General features: G+C 52.1%; 2 protein-coding genes and 1 long non-coding RNA gene across 4 annotated transcripts in view; 1 reads left to right on the plus strand and 2 right to left on the minus strand.

Annotated features, from left to right (window-relative positions):
• The window catches only part of SYNGR3 (synaptogyrin 3), a 17,735-nt gene extending 15,461 nt beyond the window's left edge, over positions 1–2,274 (plus strand). Inside the window, exon 4 of the mRNA XM_015643168.2 lies at positions 151–2,274. Within this exon, the coding sequence (XP_015498654.1) occupies positions 151–360 (210 nt within the window). The 3' untranslated portion in view covers positions 361–2,274. The remainder of the gene's footprint in view (positions 1–150) is intronic.
• Positions 2,275–4,342: 2,068 nt separating this feature from the next.
• ZNF598 (zinc finger protein 598, E3 ubiquitin ligase) lies at positions 4,343–16,892 on the minus strand. 2 transcript variants are annotated; one of them, XM_015643167.3, is made up of 12 exons: positions 16,690–16,892; positions 15,448–15,560; positions 14,396–14,525; positions 12,919–13,130; positions 12,311–12,528; positions 11,495–11,612; positions 10,324–10,508; positions 9,925–9,994; positions 8,779–9,539; positions 7,689–7,824; positions 6,466–6,610; positions 4,343–6,362 (listed from the first exon to the last, which is right to left on the minus strand). In XM_015643167.3, the coding sequence occupies exons 1-12, from the start codon at positions 16,870–16,872 to the stop codon at positions 6,015–6,017; spliced, it is 2,619 nt and encodes an 872-aa protein (XP_015498653.1). In that variant the 5' UTR covers positions 16,873–16,892; the 3' UTR covers positions 4,343–6,014. The 2 variants fall into 2 exon arrangements, with proteins under 2 accessions (XP_015498653.1, XP_015498652.1); XM_015643166.3 differs by having other exon boundaries at positions 9,925–9,997.
• On the minus strand, positions 11,819–12,300 carry LOC107211296. Its single transcript, XR_001524128.2, has 2 exons — positions 11,952–12,300; positions 11,819–11,915 (listed from the first exon to the last, which is right to left on the minus strand). It is a non-coding gene; the product is annotated as an uncharacterized LOC107211296 (long non-coding RNA).
• Positions 16,893–17,309: the final 417 nt, after the last annotated feature.

Raw genomic sequence — 17,309 nt, forward strand, 5'->3', positions numbered from 1 at the left:
GAGCCCTGGGAGGATTGGGGAGCCCTGGAGGATTGGGGAGCCCTGGGAGGACTGGGGAGCCCTGGGTGGGTTCTGGGGTGACACGGGGTGCTGTGGGGCTGCAGCCCTGCCCCGTGTGACGCTGTCCCTCGCTGTCCCTCGCTGTCCCAGGTGGTGCTGGCGCTGCGGGCGCTGCAGCGGTACCGCCTGGGCACGGACATGTCCCTGTTCGCCACCGAGCAGTTCGGCACCGACCCCAGCGCCTCCTACCCCGGCTACCCCGGCGGCAGCGGCGTGGAGAGCACGGAGACCTACCAGAGCCCCCCGTTCACCGAGACCTTAGAGCCCAACCCCAAAGGTTACCAAGTGCCAGCGTACTGAGGGGCTGGGGCGCTGCCACCCCTGCCCAGTCCCAAATGTATCCGGTCCCGTTTCCCTGCCGTGGCGAGTCAGCGCCGGCTCCCTTTATTAGCTCGTTGTGCAGTGAATTCTGTACAGTGGTATTGGTTCTTGTCTTACCTGTCCCAGGGTTTCTAAAAGCAGTGTTCCCTCTAAGCCAGGAGGAAGGAAGGTTGGTACCACATCACCTACACGTGGGGAAGAGGAGGAAATGCCCCCTCTGAGCTCTGCTGGGGAAGCCCAGGACGCCTTTTCCTCTTAGAAAACAGCAGAGGAATTATGATCTCGTTCTTCCAGAGCTAACACAGAATCCATCGAGGGTGGGTGGGCAGTGGGGAGAGCTGGCCCTGTCTGCTCCCAGTCCAGGTTCCATGGAAAGTGCCAAATTCCCAGGGAAATCAGCGGTGTCTGTCTTATTTTTCTTTGTATATATTTGCTGTACAAAACAAAATATCCAAACAGGTGTTTCAAAACTTGGTTTAGAGGCACGGGCAGGGGGGGCACAGCAGGCCAGGCTTGGGATCAGTATCCAGATTGTTTCTACGCTCCAGCAGGTTCTGCTTGAGGATTTAAAACACTCCTGTTAGGAAAGCAGCAGGAGCTGGTTGCTAACCGGGAACAGCCTGTGATCAGTGGGAATGTGACGCTTTGAGGTTCTGTTTCTTCATGGGGGATTGGGAAGTTTGTAAATTCCTAAGGAATTTTTGTTTGGCAGCGCTGCCACATCCTCACCCTGGAGAGGTGAGGACCGAGGTGAGGGGCTCAGACTCTACGTCCAAGGCCATTAGGAGGAAAATTGGAGTTGTATTTTAATTCTGGGAGCAGCCACCATCTGTCAGCTGCGGCAGAAGCCCAGGAGGAGACACGTGTGTCACCCTGCAGCCTCCAGAAATGAGGGATTCAGGCAGGGAACTGGAGAGGCTTCACAGGCCTTTAGAGTCTGTGTGGGCTCATGGCCCCGTGTTTGGAAATGGTGTGGGAAGAGAGTCAGTGAAAAGCACCCAGGAAAGAGGCTCAGGTCGGGGGTTCAGCGGCAAAGGACAAAGAAAAGACCGAAATGTGTAAAATCCATGAGGTCCTTGTCAGCCACCTGCCAGCTTTCCCTGCCCGTGTGGCAGCTGATCCAGGCTGTGTCAATAAGGGCTGAGCAGAGGAGCTGAAACTTGAATTCCCAGCCCTGCTGGTGGCAGCTCCATCCCTGGAGACTCCGGCTCTCCCGGCACTCCGGGGTCCTGCCTTGCCTGTTGGTGCCGGCAAAGCCACCACTGCCTTCCGACCTCGTGAGGAGCAATAGCCACCAGCTGTCCCCCCCCTGCCACAGGTCCTGGTCACCACGCCACAGCTCCTTCCTGCTGCTGAGCAGCGCACTAATTAATGAGCAGCAGGGAAATGCACTAATTAAGCAGCCAATCATCCCGAGAGGTCACTGCCGGTGGCGAAGCGCGTTCCTTGCCTTGGCTCCAGGTCCTGGCTGTGCCCAGCTCCTCACAGGTGCCTGACCATGGACACCCCAGCCCAGTGCAGTGTCAGCCTCAGTGAATTCCAGAATCTCTGTGGTTTTGTGGAGTTGGTTTTGCTGGGAAAGGAAAAAAGCCCCGAGGAGTTTAATACAGGGTACGGTAGAACTGTAGCAATATTTTCCTTAGAGGGAACACTGAAACTTTAGCAGCACAAACAGTACTTGTGTTAATATTTTAGCAAAATTATAATCAATTTAAATGTTTAAATTGATTGTATGTGAGATAATGTTTGTTGGGTACAGTGTATTTTTTCTAACTATAACATAACTGTTCCAGAGTTTCTGTGTAACTGTAAAGAGCTAAAGCTGTGTCTGCCTGCGGGACGTGTCCTGCCCCGTGTGCCCCCCGTGCTGAATATTACACGCTCTGAATGTCCCCCCGAGGCCTGCATTGCCTTTCTTTGCCCCCACACGCACATCCCACCACGCTCTGAGCTCTGCAGCAGCAGCAGGGACATGGGGACGACACCAGCACAACTCCTGGTGCTTCCCGGGGGTCGCTTCGGCTTCCCAAAGTCAGCGTTGTCTTTTCCTTGCAGCTGCTCCGCTGGGCAGGGAGGAGGAGGAGGAGGAAGGCTCAGGTGCCTGAGGGGTTTCCTGGCAGAGCAGGAGATGCTCCTTGATTAAAGCAGAGCTGGAATAACACGTCCAGCCTCACTCAGCAGGCACCTGGAGGGAGGTGAGCCCTGATCCTGGCACCAGGATGGGCAGCTCGGGCAGGCAGGAGCCCACAGCTGGAGCGTTTTTCCAGGGAATAGCGCTGGGTTCGTGTCCAATGTGCATCACCAGGCAGGAGGGGACAACCCCAACCTCCCTGGTAGTGGCCAGAGCCTTCACCCACCTCAGCCTGACTCAAAGAACCCCGTTTTGGGGTTTGCTGGTGCAGTTCCCCAGCCTGATGGAGCCCTGGCCCTGCTGAGTTCAGCCCTGCTCAGAGGGAGGGTGAGAGCCGTGCCTGGAATCCTGCCCTGAATCCTTTGGGAGCCCCCCAGTGTCCCCAGAGCTGCTGGGTGTCACCATGCCCTGTGCCACCAGGCAGAGCAGTAACCGTGGGCTGCTGAGCCTTTGGAACGTCCACTTCCATCTTTTCTCCTCTTTTTCTCCCAGCTGTGCTACAGCAGCACTCACCCACTTGTAACCACATCCTAAAAGGATGCCAGGCTGTCCCAGAATTGTCCCAAAGCCATGCCAGGATTGTCCTGAGCGTGACAGGGCTCTGCCATCCTCACAAGAAACATCCTGTTTCTACCTCTCTGTTCTCCCCTGAGGTCACAGAGGGCAGGACCTCTCCGTGCTCAGCCCAGCCCAAAAGCTTCTGCACAGTGTTAGCACTAAATTTGTGTGTAAAACATAGAATTCCATCATTCTGCCTTTCCTGGAGCTGCATTTTGCTCCAGCCTCTTGCTCTGGGAGGCTGTGTCACACCACCTCAGCACTGAGGTCACCACATCATGCACTGTGCAATTCAAGTACATTAAAAGATTTGGAAATTTTGCCAACATTTCAAGCTGTTCCTAGCAAAGGTGGAAGCTTTGCTTAATTGATGTTTAGTAAAATATATCCTTCCCCCTGCATTACCTGCTGTGTGTCAGGGGCTGCAGCAGACCCTGAGAGCAAACCCCCTCCCTTGACAGGGCATCATTTGAGATCTCACTGCTCCCACTGGGATGAGATTCCCATCAGATGATGCCACAACAACGAGTGACACCCACAGCATTTCTTTTCTCCTGCCCACCAGTCCCTTCCAGAGCTCTTTGGCCCCTTCCCTCCCAGTGCCAGCCCCCAAGGGCACAGGGCTGGCTCCTGCCTCTGCCTGCTGCCCTCTCTGCCATGGGCTGTTCCTTAGGAAATCCCATCATCATCATCATCATCATCATCATCATCATCATCCCATGCCGTGGCTGTTTCTCTCAGTAAAAACTGCTGTGTATTTATTTTACAGACCCCTCCCAGCCCGTGCTGTCCCCAGGGGGGTGGCTCTGGTCCCCTCTGGTCCCATTCTCAGTTGCATTTTCCCCTCTGTGTGTCACCAGCCCCTCTCCCCCCTCAGTGAGGCTCAAATCCAGCCCTCACTGCCTCAACTTGAACCCCCCAGTTCAGCTGCCTGGATTTTGTTGCAATACACATTCAAACCTCAGCTCCTTTAAGAGTTTTAATCTCCAACAGCTCCCAGCTGAGGGTTGGGAAGTGCAGTTTCTTTGCAGATACCTCTGTCCAAGCAGACGCTTCCAGGAGTTGCAGTTGTCACCAACCTCTGTGCAGTGTAGTATAAAGTGGACTGTGTATGGAAATAAGTTTAAAATGTTTACAATTTTGTATATATTATATATATAAAAATATCTTTTGAGAGAACAATCTGTGATTCTGTATTTTCGGTGTCTGTGTAAGCAACTGCAACTTATTTTCAATAAAGAGCTAAAAATGAATAGAAAAAAAAAAAAAAAAAAAGGTTTGGTAATAACTTTATTGAATCAGGTGAGCACAAGGAAGAAGGAGACTGCAACATCAGGCCCCAGAGATGCAGCAGCTCGAGGGAACTCCCAGCAGCACCTCCCAGGGAACTCAGAGCTGCTGATGGAGAAGGAACTGAAACCCAAGGGAAGACAGAAGATGCTCCTGCAGGGAAGACATTTCACTCCCTCAACTCTACAAACCAAAGGGATGGGGAGAGTTGCTGACTGGAAGTGGTGGCAGCACCCTCAGGGCTCCCTGCCTGGGACCAGGATCAGCTCCAGGACCCTGAGTGAGGCAGGAACAGGGACTGCCAGGGACTCGTGCAGTGGATGAACAACCATGCAGCCAAATCGCCCTCCCCAGCCCCTTCTGGGCCAAATCCAACATGGGCAGGTGGTCAGAACAGTCTGAAATATTCAAGAAAAGAAACCCAAAGCACTCTGCAGCCTGAGAGCAAGCAAAAGTAACACATGTAAGGCAAGGAAGAGTGGCTGTAGCAGGAGTAGCTGTTGGGTAACGCTCTGAGCTCGATTTCATAGAAATGATGCTGCTAGAAAAGCTGTGTTTCATCACTACAAATTACATAAATTAATTTCAGCTTTATTCCTACATGTTAGAGAAATAACTAAACCTGGAGATGGGAGAGAATCAGACACTGAACTACAGCCACAGGGGACTCCTGGCACTCCATCACCTCAGAGCTGCAGCTGGAGGAGTCACTTCAGAGCAGGAAGAGATTCCTCCTCTTCCTCTGAGGTGGAATTTGGGAATGCCAAGAGCAGGAGCAAAGCTACGTCAGCCCGGTGTTACCGAGGGAGGTGCAGGTGTCAGACCACTGTAAACAGATAAATGCACTTAAAGGCACTGCAGAAAACATGGTCAGTGATCAGCAGCATTTAATGTCCCAGGATGCTGTTGGGAGCTCCCACCAGTAATACATCCATGAAATTAGAAACATGGCAGTCATTAAATAAAATTCCCATGTGCTTTACAGAGAGTAAAGCCTTAATGCTGTTACTGTACATGCAGGGCTACAAAATCAGTTTCTTGAAAGAACTTTACAGAGAAAGTCAGAGGCAACTTCAAATCTTGCACAGATCAGCCCAATTCTTCAAGCAGCAGAATTAACTCTGCAGAAAGGAAAACTCTGCAGCCCAGTGCTTGCAGCTCTCCTGGTCACACACCCCAGTGAGCAGCACCCTCTTGCACCTTTTACCCCTGACTAGTGTGACCTTCACTGAAATAGCACAAAAAAAATCAGAATGTTATAAGGGAAGTCACTTCCATTCATTTCAGTGATCCATAAACTTTCCCCACCCCCAAACCAGAAAGAAACCCCCAAACCAGAAGCTTATTCCCCTATTGTGTCCCCTGTCATTCTGCAGATCCCAAAGGATTCCCAGCTATTGCATGTTCCAGGAGGAAGGAGCCCTGCCTGCCCCCCCTGCAGCTCAGCCTGACCCCAGGCTGGATTTGGGGGCTCAGACAGCGGGTGGGGACGAGCTCTGGCACATTCCCCTGATCCCTTTGCCCAGGAGGGCTTCCCAAGCCACCTCCTCCTCCTCCTCCTCACTGCCTCAAGGGCACCGGCCCCCAGCTACTGCCAAACCTCATTCCAAAGTGCAATCCACAGCCAGAGCCTGGGTGGTGGCCCCGGGGAGAGTTAACTGATGATCCTGCTGATTGCCTGCAGCGAGGGGAACTCCTCATCCTCGATATGCAAAGCTTTGTGGGTGACCACGTCCTGCTGGGTCAGCACCTGCCTGCACGTGGGGCAGATGTAGCAGTCAAGCTCGGCGGGGGAGTCCGTCTGCCAAACATTCTTTTTGTTCTTTTTGGGTTTGTTGGAGCTTTGTTTCTCCTTGATCCTGAAGTCGTTGTGAGCTGAGAGCAGTTCCTGCTGCTTGGCTGTGTCTGGCAGCAACACCAACAACTCCTTGAAAATCTTCTTGAAGTTTTCCCCCAGCAGTTCCCGGCAGCTTTTGTAATACTGAGCTGCAGAGATCAGCCCCTGCAGGGGACAGGGAAGGGCAATAATCAGAGGAAAATAAGTATTTATCTATTTAAAATCCCACTGGAATTCAGGAAAGTCTGGAATTTGGGAACACACTCACCTGCCTGAACTGCCCAGAATGAGTTTTAAATTTATTGAACTTGGACTCATCACTCTGAAGAAATTCTTTAATGGACTGTATGAGCTGGATGTTCCTCTGCTGGAAGTTCTCAGGTATCAAGTATGATCCGTGACAGGATTTTGGCCTGTGTTGGAAAAGACCAGAAGTGACCCTGACACTGGTTTGTGTCACACAAAGATGCCCTGGGACATAAATCACAAGGCTGCTCTGCTTTACAGCTGCACGTCCTTCCTCCACCCAGCTACACAAAAAGCAGCAGACAGCTGTCTTGTCAGGATAACAAAATACAGAATTTCCATATCAGATTCCAGCTTGACACAAACAGAATGTTTAAAATCCAACTTTATCGTGGTCCTGACGAGCTGGGTGCACTCAAAAGACCTGAGCAAAGACCTCAGTGTGAATAATCCAACAGATAACACAGGATCTGTATTAAACTGACACAAAGTTTTCCCTCTCCTTTTCCCAAAAGCTCCTCTTTCTGTCCCAGAAGGAACCAGACTGGAAAGATCAGAGCAGTGAAGGTCAGCAAGGAGAACAAACCTCAGCAGCCTGCTGCTGGGACTCCCACAGAATCAATGGCAACTACAGGAATACATTGGAGCTGCACATTTCCAAATAAATCTACAACAGACCAAGGTCTGAGCAGCCAAAACACTGCACAGGTTTGTAGTTCCTCAGACTTTTAATTACACAGGGCTGTCTCCAACAGCCAACTTTAAAATCCAACTTTATCGTGGTCCTGACGAGCTGGGTGCACTCAAAAGACCTGAGCAAAGACCTCAGTGTGAATAATCCAACAGATAACACAGGATCTGTATTAAACTGACACAAAGTTTTCCCTCTCCTTTTCCCAAAAGCTCCTCTTTCTGTCCCAGAAGGAACCAGACTGGAAAGATCAGAGCAGTGAAGGTCAGCAAGGAGAACAAACCTCAGCAGCCTGCTGCTGGGACTCCCACAGAATCAATGGCAACTACAGGAATACATTGGAGCTGCACATTTCCAAATAAATCTACAACAGACCAAGGTCTGAGCAGCCAAAACACTGCACAGGTTTGTAGTTCCTCAGACTTTTAATTACACAGGGCTGTCTCCAACCCTTCCCAAGGGGAATCCTTCCCCAGCTGAGCCCACTGTGTGCTGTTTGGAGCCCCTGTGACACGAGTGAGGTGTCCCACAGCCCTGGCAGGCCCCTGACTCACTCTTTCAGAGCTGTAGTGACGGGTTCAGAGATGGTGGAGGATGGGATGACAGCGAAGCCCGGGGGGGGTTTGCTGACAGGCACCGACAGGCCCGGAGGCAGAGGAGGGTTCTTCAACAGCACCACGGAGTTAAAGCCTGAGGGAAGCAGGGAAGGGGCAGGAATTAGAGCACCCACAGACCCCTGGCTAAAACACACACCAGTGCCTGACACACTGTGCAGAAGCACCAAGAAGAGTTTGCAGTGCAGACATCGTTATATTGGAGAAAACCTAAAAAAAAACCTTCAAGAAGCACTTGAGAGTAGCTGACGTTCCTCTACAGAGAAAGTACTTTAATTATTCATTTACTTTCTCAATGGAAAATAATTTTGAAAGCCCACTCCAAGTCACCATGAGAAACACTTTTGCATTATTAAAGTGAACAGAAATCACTGGGCCCAGCCCGGCCTCTCCTGCAGGAGCTGCACAAAGAGCGGCGCCGGCGGCTCCCATGCCATGAGAAGCACTCCAAGTCACGTTTGTTGCTGTCTCTGCTTTCACAAGGTCATGGCTAAAAGCATGGCAGGAAACCTCTGCCAGCACAGGAGGAAGTGAAGTGACAAGCAGTGCCAGCAGGGACAGGACACAGCCAGACTCCCTTTGCCTGCAGCGCCTTCCAAGGCAGATCTTGGAGCACAACACACGGATGTGTCAGTCCTGGGGACAGGGAAACACCAGCTCTTCATCCATGAGCCACCAGCAAACACCTCCAGCTGAGGGGCAGAGGTGATTCCTGGGGACATTCCAGCACCCACTGTGACACCCAGGCTGCCTCCACCTCCAGAGCCCAGCCTGGCACCTGGCGGCAGAACCTCACCTGAGAGCCAGAAGGAGTTTACACAACAGATCCACGTGTTCCCTGGGCTCTCCCCAGGCAAGGCTGGCCATAGCCAGCAGTGCTTCCCCATCCCTGGAAGCGTCCAAGGCCAGGCTGGAGCAACCTGGTCTAGTGGAAAGCACCCCTGCCCACAGCAGGGAGTGGAATGAGGTGATCTTTAAGATCCCTCTCACCCAAACCATTCCACAGCGCTGTGGTTCATTCCCTGCTTACCTGGTGGAGGGGGCATCCTGGCTGATCCTGAGCTCCCAAGAGCTGGGAAGTCTTCCTGAGGTAAAGGGCATTTGTTAGTCACTGGGGGCTTTTTAAGGCCGGGGGGCTCTTTGGGTGTAGCACAGCCAGCTGATGTTTTCTCCGTGTGCCCGTTGAGGACAGCCGCGGCTCTGTCGGGGCCGTGAGCAGCAGGGAACGCCCTGCAGGGCTGCTCTGCCTCTGGGGGCTTCTCTGGAGCTGGCCTGGGCAATGGTGTCTCCTGGGACGGGTGTGAGGACGACAGGCTCTGCTTCTCAACCCCCATCTTCTTTTTCTTGCCCACTTTCGTAAAAGTTTGTGAGGTAGAAGCTGCCAGCAAGGACGAGACGTCGAACATGGTCGGGGTGTTGCGGATCTCCTGAGTGGTCAGGCCCCCACCGCCGTCCTCGTCGTCAGACTCACAGAGTTTATTGCTCTTCTTACTTCCTTTGGAGGTGTTCAGGGATGGTTTTTTGGCTGGCTGGTTGACACAGGGGTTGCTCATGGCTTTGACCACATTTTTACTGGAACCATTGTTCCATGCAGATGTGATGTGAGTTACTGTCTTATTGGTGGGCTTCACTTTGGACACCAGGGCTGGGAAATCCTCCTCCTGGAAGGCCGCTTTCCTGGCAGTCGCCGTGTATGTCAGAGACATCCCTGATGAGATGGTGGGAGCTGCAGAGGAGGACAAGCTTGGGAAATCCTCTTCTTTCAGTTTAACCACTGCTGGCTGGGCAGAGCTGTGGGGAAGGGACAGGGTTTGAGTTACTGAGGCAGCAGAACCCCAAGGGACAGCACAAACCCACAACTCTCCACTCCTTGTCAGACTGTCACTTAGGGTGGCACAACAGGAATTGGACTGGATGATCCTCGTGGGTCCCCTCCAGCTGAGGACATTCTGTGATTCTATTCCATGACTCCAAGCCCAAGCCAGGAGCTGAAGCAATGCCCGGTGCTGCTCATGCTGGTGAGCAGCACAGAAACAGCTCCAGGCAGGAGAGGATGGGGCAGGGGAAACCTTGGAGGGATCAAATGATCTGGAAAATTATTTTCCCCAGAAATGCAGAACACATCAATCAGCTTCTAAATGTGCTCTGTCCCTGCTGCAGCCCTGCCCAGACTCACCCTTGGAGAGGTCCTGCTGCAGAGCCGATTGCTGGAAAGTCATCATGGCTGAGCGCTCCGTTAGCAGCTGCTTCTTTTGGAACAGGGACAGAAAGAGCAAAAACATTGTTTTCAACCCAAACCCATTCATTCCAGAGCAGGGGCTATCAATGGCCATGACAGCAGCACTACCAAGGCCTATTTTCAGCAGCTGATGATGTCATTAACTGACATTCCAAAAGAACAATTTAAATCCATGCATCACTATTTCCTTCAATTAACTGTGTTGCCCATTATGTCGTGGCATTCAGGAGATTCATGATACTTTAAATGAGTAAAACATGGGTAAGGCAGAACTTTCTGAGGGAACCTTCCAGACACTGAGATGCCCTGCAGCTGCAGGACCTGTCCAACACTCACCTGTGACATCATTTGAAGACTTTGGCACACGTTTGGAGCCGAGCATGTCAGGATCCCTCAAATCCTCCTTTCTCCCCCTGCTGCTGCTGCCTTCCTCTTTGTCCTCCACCCTCTTCTTCTCTTCCTGCCGTTTGGCTGCCACAGATGCCCTGACTGCTGCTGCAACATCCCTGTCTTCTTCTTCCCTGCAGCACAGGGCAGATTCCCTTGGTCAGACAGCAAGGGTCACGGAGCAGCTGCCTCGCTGCAGTCTCACCTCTGCGGTGCCAGCTCTGGTGACATCCCTGATCTCCTGCTGCCACCTGCTGAGAAGCCCAAACCAGCCCCACCACTCCAATCCACCCCAGCCAGGCAATATTTCCCCCCTGGATTTCCAAGTTCCACCTGTGGGAATAACAATCTGGGCCAGAAGAAACCGGGGTGAACTGGCAGAGACAGTACCACGGATGCAGGGGGCACCTGTGTCTGCCCTTCATTTCCAAAGGTATGGAATCATTCTTGGAGGCCACAGGAACTCTTTGAGATGTGGCTGGGCATGAACTCTCAACACATGCACGATCCACATGTGACACCAACAGAGGAGTGTTTTGGGATGGACTTTTTTCCCCAGTGGGATCACCAGTAATGAACCAGCTGCCCATCCAGCAGGAAAAAGAAGAAAATAAGATGTGCAGAGGTCTGGCGTGGATGAAGAGACATAGAAACGCAAAGTTTCCTTTCAATACTTAACCCTTTTCCTTTTCCAAAGCACTCAGTCTGGCCACACAGAGATCTGTTAGTTCAATGAAAAGCATGGCCCTTAGAACAGGAATTTCATCATTACCCAGACCAAAAGCTCCATTAAACCTGCACAGACTTGTCACCTACTTCAGAAAATCCTATTTAGAGAAGCTTGCATAAAAACAGCTGCTGGAATAATTCAGGGTTCTGAGTTTATTTAACCCATAAATTGAGGGTGACATTGTTTGTTTCCTGAGCTGAAACCTCACACAAAGTAATTCCACGATGACCAAGCATGTGGCCAGGACACAGGCTTGGACTTGGATTCACCACGGAGGCCTCCAAGCTTTGAACCATTTCCTTCCTCCTAACCCACCAAAATACTGTGAATTGGCAAGTAAAAGCCAACACTAAATGGGAATAAAACTCCACACAAAATTGTGCTACTCACCTCTTGTACCTCCAGCTGCCTCTCCTGTTCTGCTGGTTCCCTCTGCTGCTCAACCTGCCTGCCCTCCCTTGCCTGTTGAACCTGTCAACCTCCTCGTAGTCCTCGGCACCTACAACACCTAAAACAGGGGAGGGATGATCACTCTCAGTTATTTCTCTAATGTGGGCATCCCACCGTGCCTGAGAAACACAAAATATACTGGTAGAAATAAATTATCTTCATTTTCTTCTGATAACCAAGTCAGCAGCTCTCCTAAAATTACCTGTCCTCATTAAACCCACACAAAGGGAAAAAATCCCACAGAAATGCAGGCAGGAAGGGATGTCTGGATATCACCTGCTCCAGCCCTTTACTCAAAGCAAGGACAGCTCTGAAACTACATCACAGGGCTTTGTTTGGGCAAGTTCTGGTTATCTTTAACCTCTGCAGCTTCTCAGGGTGGAGAGGCCTTTTCAACCTCTGCAGCTTCTCAGGGTGGAGAGGCCTTTTCAACCTCTGCAGCTTCTCAGGCTGGAGAGGCCTTCTCAGCCTCTATAAGCTCTTGGTGCTGCTCCAGAGCTTGTCTACCTCCTTTGGGAAGGATTTCTTTGTGTCTATGAAATATCCACCAGGTGTTCTTGAAAAACCCTTAGAGAATACGAGCCACAGAACGATTTGGCTGGTGGGAGGGACCTTAAAGGACATCTTGTTCCTGAGCAGGGACACCTTCCAGCAGAGCAAGCTGCTCCAAGCCCTGTTCAACCACGGGCACTTTGAGGGATGGAGCAGCCCCGGCTGTGCCTCCCCCCTCTCCCGGGTGTCCCCTGGCGGGCTGACCCTCGGTCCTGCGCGGGTGCCGGGGGGTGTAGGTGAACTGCAGGTCGATGTGGCGGTTCTGGCGCGCCTCGGCGCGGCTCTTGCTGTGGCAGGCGCTCTTGTGGGCCTTGTAGTCGATCTCGGTGCGGAAGGCGTGCGTGAACTGCTCCGAGCTGCAGCGGCCCTCCTCGCACAGGAAGTGTTTCTCCCTGAAGTGCTCCCGCAGGTATTCGTAGTCACTGGGAAGGGAAAACACAGAGCTGACCCTTCCCACCCTGTGACACGGCCACTCCTGCAAGGGTGGTGCCTTTAAGCTTTAGCTTTCATATTTCCACATTCCACTGCACTAGTGTGTGACTCTGAACTTCACATCAATCAGCAAGTCCTCCTCACAGCTCAGTCAGGCACAACAATCCTTTTCCAGCCCAAAAACCAAGGACACTGTTGCCCTGGTTGTTGCAAGGGAACATCCAAAGGGATGTTTGGCTATCACCTGCCCCAGCCCTTTACTCAAAGCAAGGCCAGCTCTGAAACTACATCACAGGGCTTTGTCTGGGCAAGTTCTGCTCATCTTCAACCTCTGCAGCCTCTCAGGCTGGAGAAAGGACCCAAATCAATGATCTGCTTGCCTGTAGTACTCCTGAGCCCCCTCAGAGTCACAGAAGTGGCAGAAGTAGTGATCCCTGCGCAGGTGTTTCAGCAGCTCGTCGTTGTCCAGGTAGCGCTCGTCACAGAACTTGCAGAGGGGGTGGCCCCGGTGGGAGGTGTCATCAGGGTCCCCGTGGATCCTGTGCCTGGCCAGGTCCTTCCTGGAATACCATTTCCTCTCATAGGTGAAGATCTGGAGATCAGGTATTGTGTTAATACATTTGTATCTATACATTTGTATCTATACATTTGTATCTATACATTTGTATCTATACATTTGTATTGTTTCCTATGGACACAGAACTAAACGGAACAAGCCAGGCTGTGCCCATCTGTAGGGGTGGGAGATTTGCTTCAAAAAGATGCAGTATGACCACCAAGAGCTAAAATTTTTGGTGGACAGGAAATAAAATTCAAGTGATGGATTCAATTAAATCTGAATTGCATTTCTCTGAATACTGGAAATAGATTTAATTCACTTTTTCCCGGCTGAAATCTTTTTATGCTGTACTGAGTTTTAATTATAATCTCTGGGGTGGGAAAACCATAACTGTGTATTTATCAACAAACAGTATTTTGCATTCTCAAATTTAGAAGCCCCAAGTGAGCTGTTTTACTTTCCTCTCACAATAACCACCCCAAACAGCTGCACACGGAGGATCCACTTCAGTGAACAATTTGTGTATCACAAGACAAGCCTCTGTCCCCACTACCACGTGAGCTGTTTTGGTAGGAAGGGTTCTGGAGATGCCAAAAAGATCAACCCAGCCTTGAGAAGAGAATATCCTTTATTTCTGGCCACGACAAGGACTGGGGAATTGCTCTGGGAAAAGATTTGTTTGGCTTTGCCAAGGATGATGGACTGAAGCTTCCACAAGTTTAAAAGTTTCTTCTCAGTGGGTACAAGTAACATGGGACTTCTTTCTTTGAAATAAAAAATCTCTACAATATTCTGAAATTAAAAAGCAAGAGTTTTAATATTGTTTGTGTGAGAAAATGTCAAACAAGTTCCCTCAGTGCTGGCTACGTACACTGAGCATGAAGCACCTCAGCAGAGCTCAAAGGAACCAGAAGCCAAAGGAAGTTCTGCCCTCCTTTTCCACTTCCCTTCAATCAGCTCCAAAAATCACAGGAAAGACTCAGCTCAGTTCCCAAACTTACCAGGGTTCATTTAGGTCTCACTCCTTTTTGGCAGCAAACTCCAGTTCACCTGGCACGAACCAACCGTGGCAGCACCACCATGGGGTTTAATTTAAAATCTGGAGAACCTCCAGACCCTCTTCATTAATCAGTTTATAGAAGGAGAAAGGCTTAAAATAAAGCAATTGGCCTCACTGCAGGAAGAGGGAACTTAAATAAATCCTTGCTGTTCTGTCTTCCCATCTTCCCAGGAACTCCTGGAGGTCATGGAGGAAAAACCCTTTCCTTCCCACACAGCCAAGCAGAGGCCCAGCTCACCTTTAAGTGTTTGACACAGAGCTTGCAGCAGAAGAGCTCGTGCTGCTTCCTCATGTGCTGTTCCAGATCTGCAAAGGTGTTGAAGGGCTTTGCATCCGGGCACAAGGAGCACTCGTGCTGCAGCAGCTTCCTGAGGGATGAGAGAGATTCCCAAAAATGATCCAATTGCCTCTCAGCACCCTGACACCTTCAGGACATTCACTTCCAATCCCATTACACTTCCCACTGTCAGAAACTGAGGAAGACAGTGGGGACAGATAAAGAACTGTATTAGGACAGGAGGGAAAAACCCCAGCACACAATGGTTCCCAAGAAGAGCTGAGCTCTGGTCTCACTAGGAGACTCCCACTCCCTCATTCCCATAAATATCAAGCCATGCTAAACTGTAAATGTACCAAAGTTACATTCTCAGCCCAAATCAGGGTGAATATAATGCCCAACTCTCCAAGGGAAAGGCTCCACCACCTGCATGGATTCATCTTTTCCACTTCTCCTTCCATTATCTCAAACCCTCCCAACTGAGATTGTTATGAAAAAGATTTGTAGAACACAATGCTAATGCCACGTTTTTATTCTGCACTGATTTTACTTCACCTTTTTTCTCTCCCATTCAGAATTAAGATCTTTGTATGAAGACAATGTTACTCTTCATGCAATACTTGGCACACCTGGGTTGGTTAGTCCTTATTCAGCACAGCAGTAATTACAATTATAACAGTAATTAAGTCTTTATCAATTTTCACAGCAGCCATGCAAGGAATGGGAAGGTTTTCAGCAAGTCTGCTGCTGTTAAAGATGCCAAAAATGACTTTTATTGAGAGAGCAAAGCTTGTGCTGTTGTGTTGGTGAATCCAACACTGCAGCCCCGAGGAGCTGATGAGTGCCCTGCTCCAGGCTGTCACCTTGCCAAAAACACCTGCACGGGCAGGTGACTCACATCCCCAGCTCCCCAAATCCCAGGAAACCACAGCACCCCGCCCTCGCACAGCAGCGCTTCCTGCCACGTCCTGTGCCCCACCACGTGCTCGGGGACATTCCAGGGAGGAGCTCACCTGTACAGAGCGTAAACCTCCGCATCCATGAAGTAAATGTCGTATTTCTTCTCATGCTGCAGCTGCTGCAGGGCTATGGAGGAGAAGGATGGGAGCTTGCGCCCGAACACCACCTGTGGGAACAGCACCGGGATCAGCTGTGGGATTCCAGACACAAACTCTGGGAGCTTCCCACGCCCTTGTGCCAGCCTCAGCTGTCACCTCCCCCGGGCAATGTCCCCTGCTGCCAGCAGGGCCACGGGACATGTTAGCAACCCGCCAGGGAAAGGTGGATTGGCCCAGCCTGGCCTCTGGAGTTTGAACGAGATTAGGAAACGTTTGTGGTCTGTTTTGCTCCTACAGCTGTTCCCAGAGCAAATATCCTCAATCAACACAGCCCCTTCCACAGCCAATGTCTGGCAGGAGCCCTGCCCTCGGCTCCTCCCCGTCTCCTGGAGGATCACACCAACCTGGAGTCTCCAAGTGACAAGTGACTCAGTGTCTCGGGGTGGCAGGGAAACCACTGTTTCTTCTTTCCTTAACTCCAAGGAAATCGAGGAGCTGAACACACAACAGTTCCTGAATTATCCGAACCACACACCCCTCTCAGGGCATTTCCTTGCTCCCTGGTTGGGCTCTGAGCACTGCAGCTCCCACTGCCTGCTCCAGCACACATTCCCAGCCTGGGAATTACTGGGGCAGCAGAAAGCTCTAGGTAACAGCTGGAGTTACCAGCCCCGAAAGGCTAGAGACATAAATACAGTAAAGAATTTCAGTTCTTACAGCAAAAGCTACGTTATAAACTAGAAGTAAATTCCCAGAGAAGCTGGGGGTGTCCCTGGATCCCTGGCAGTGTCCAAGGCCAGGCTGGACAGGGCTGGGGCAGCCTGGGACAGTGGGAGGTGTCCCTGCCATGGCAGGGCTGACACTGGATGGGCTTCAAGGTCCGTTCCATTCCAAACCACTCCCGGATTTTACGATTCCATGATCCCTCTTACGAGCTGATACCTCCTGGAGCAGGGAGCCAAGGCTCCATTCTCTGCTGCCAGAGCGAGCCCTGCTGCCTTCACACCATAAACATTCACTCTAAACTCCATTTTCTTCACATTTTGTTTCCCACTCGCCCAGAGGGCGGCGGCACCCCCGGGAGCGGGGCAGAGGGCGAATAACCCGGGCCGTCCGTGCCCGCCGCTTCCAGCGGGCACATTCCCCGTCCGCGCCGCGCCCGAGCGCTGCCCCGCCCGGCCCCGGGCCCGGCCTTACCTGCCGCAGCTCCTCCCGGCACACGGCGCAGTACCGGACACCGCAGAGCGCCCGCATCCGCACGGAGCAGCGGTAGCAGATCGGGTGCTCGCAGCGGCCCAGGGCCACCACGTCCAGCTCCCCGCAGCACAGCACACACGGCCCCTCCGCCGGGCCCGGCCCCGCGCCGGCCATGGCGGCCATGGCGGCCTCGGCCCCGCGCCGCCCCGCCCGCACCACTGAGCGCGGGCTAGAGCGCCGCCCCACCATAGAGACGCGCGCTCGCACAGCGCTCATCGGCCATAGAGCTCCGCCCAGAGCGCCGCCGCGCTGCCGGAATGGATTCCGCCCAGGGCGACAGCACCACCCTCCCAATGCCGCCTCGCGGTCCTCCAGCGGCGGCCATAGAGACGCAGCGCGGTGACCATAGAGATGCGCGGGGCAGAGCGACCCCAGCCCGGCCGCTCTGGCTCCCTCTCGGTGGTTGTTCTGAGGAGGAGGAGGACCTCGGGGGTATTCGGAGGTCCCGGACACATTTGGGGTCCCCAAATCCTTAGTGGTTGTGGGGACACGGGGACCTCAGACTCTGCACCTCAGTCTGTGGGGACATGAGGGACCCAGGGCTGTTCCTGCCACCTCAG

Source organism: Parus major, chromosome 14, assembly GCF_001522545.3.
Source record: "Parus major isolate Abel chromosome 14, Parus_major1.1, whole genome shotgun sequence".
Lineage (NCBI taxonomy): Eukaryota > Metazoa > Chordata > Aves > Passeriformes > Paridae > Parus > Parus major.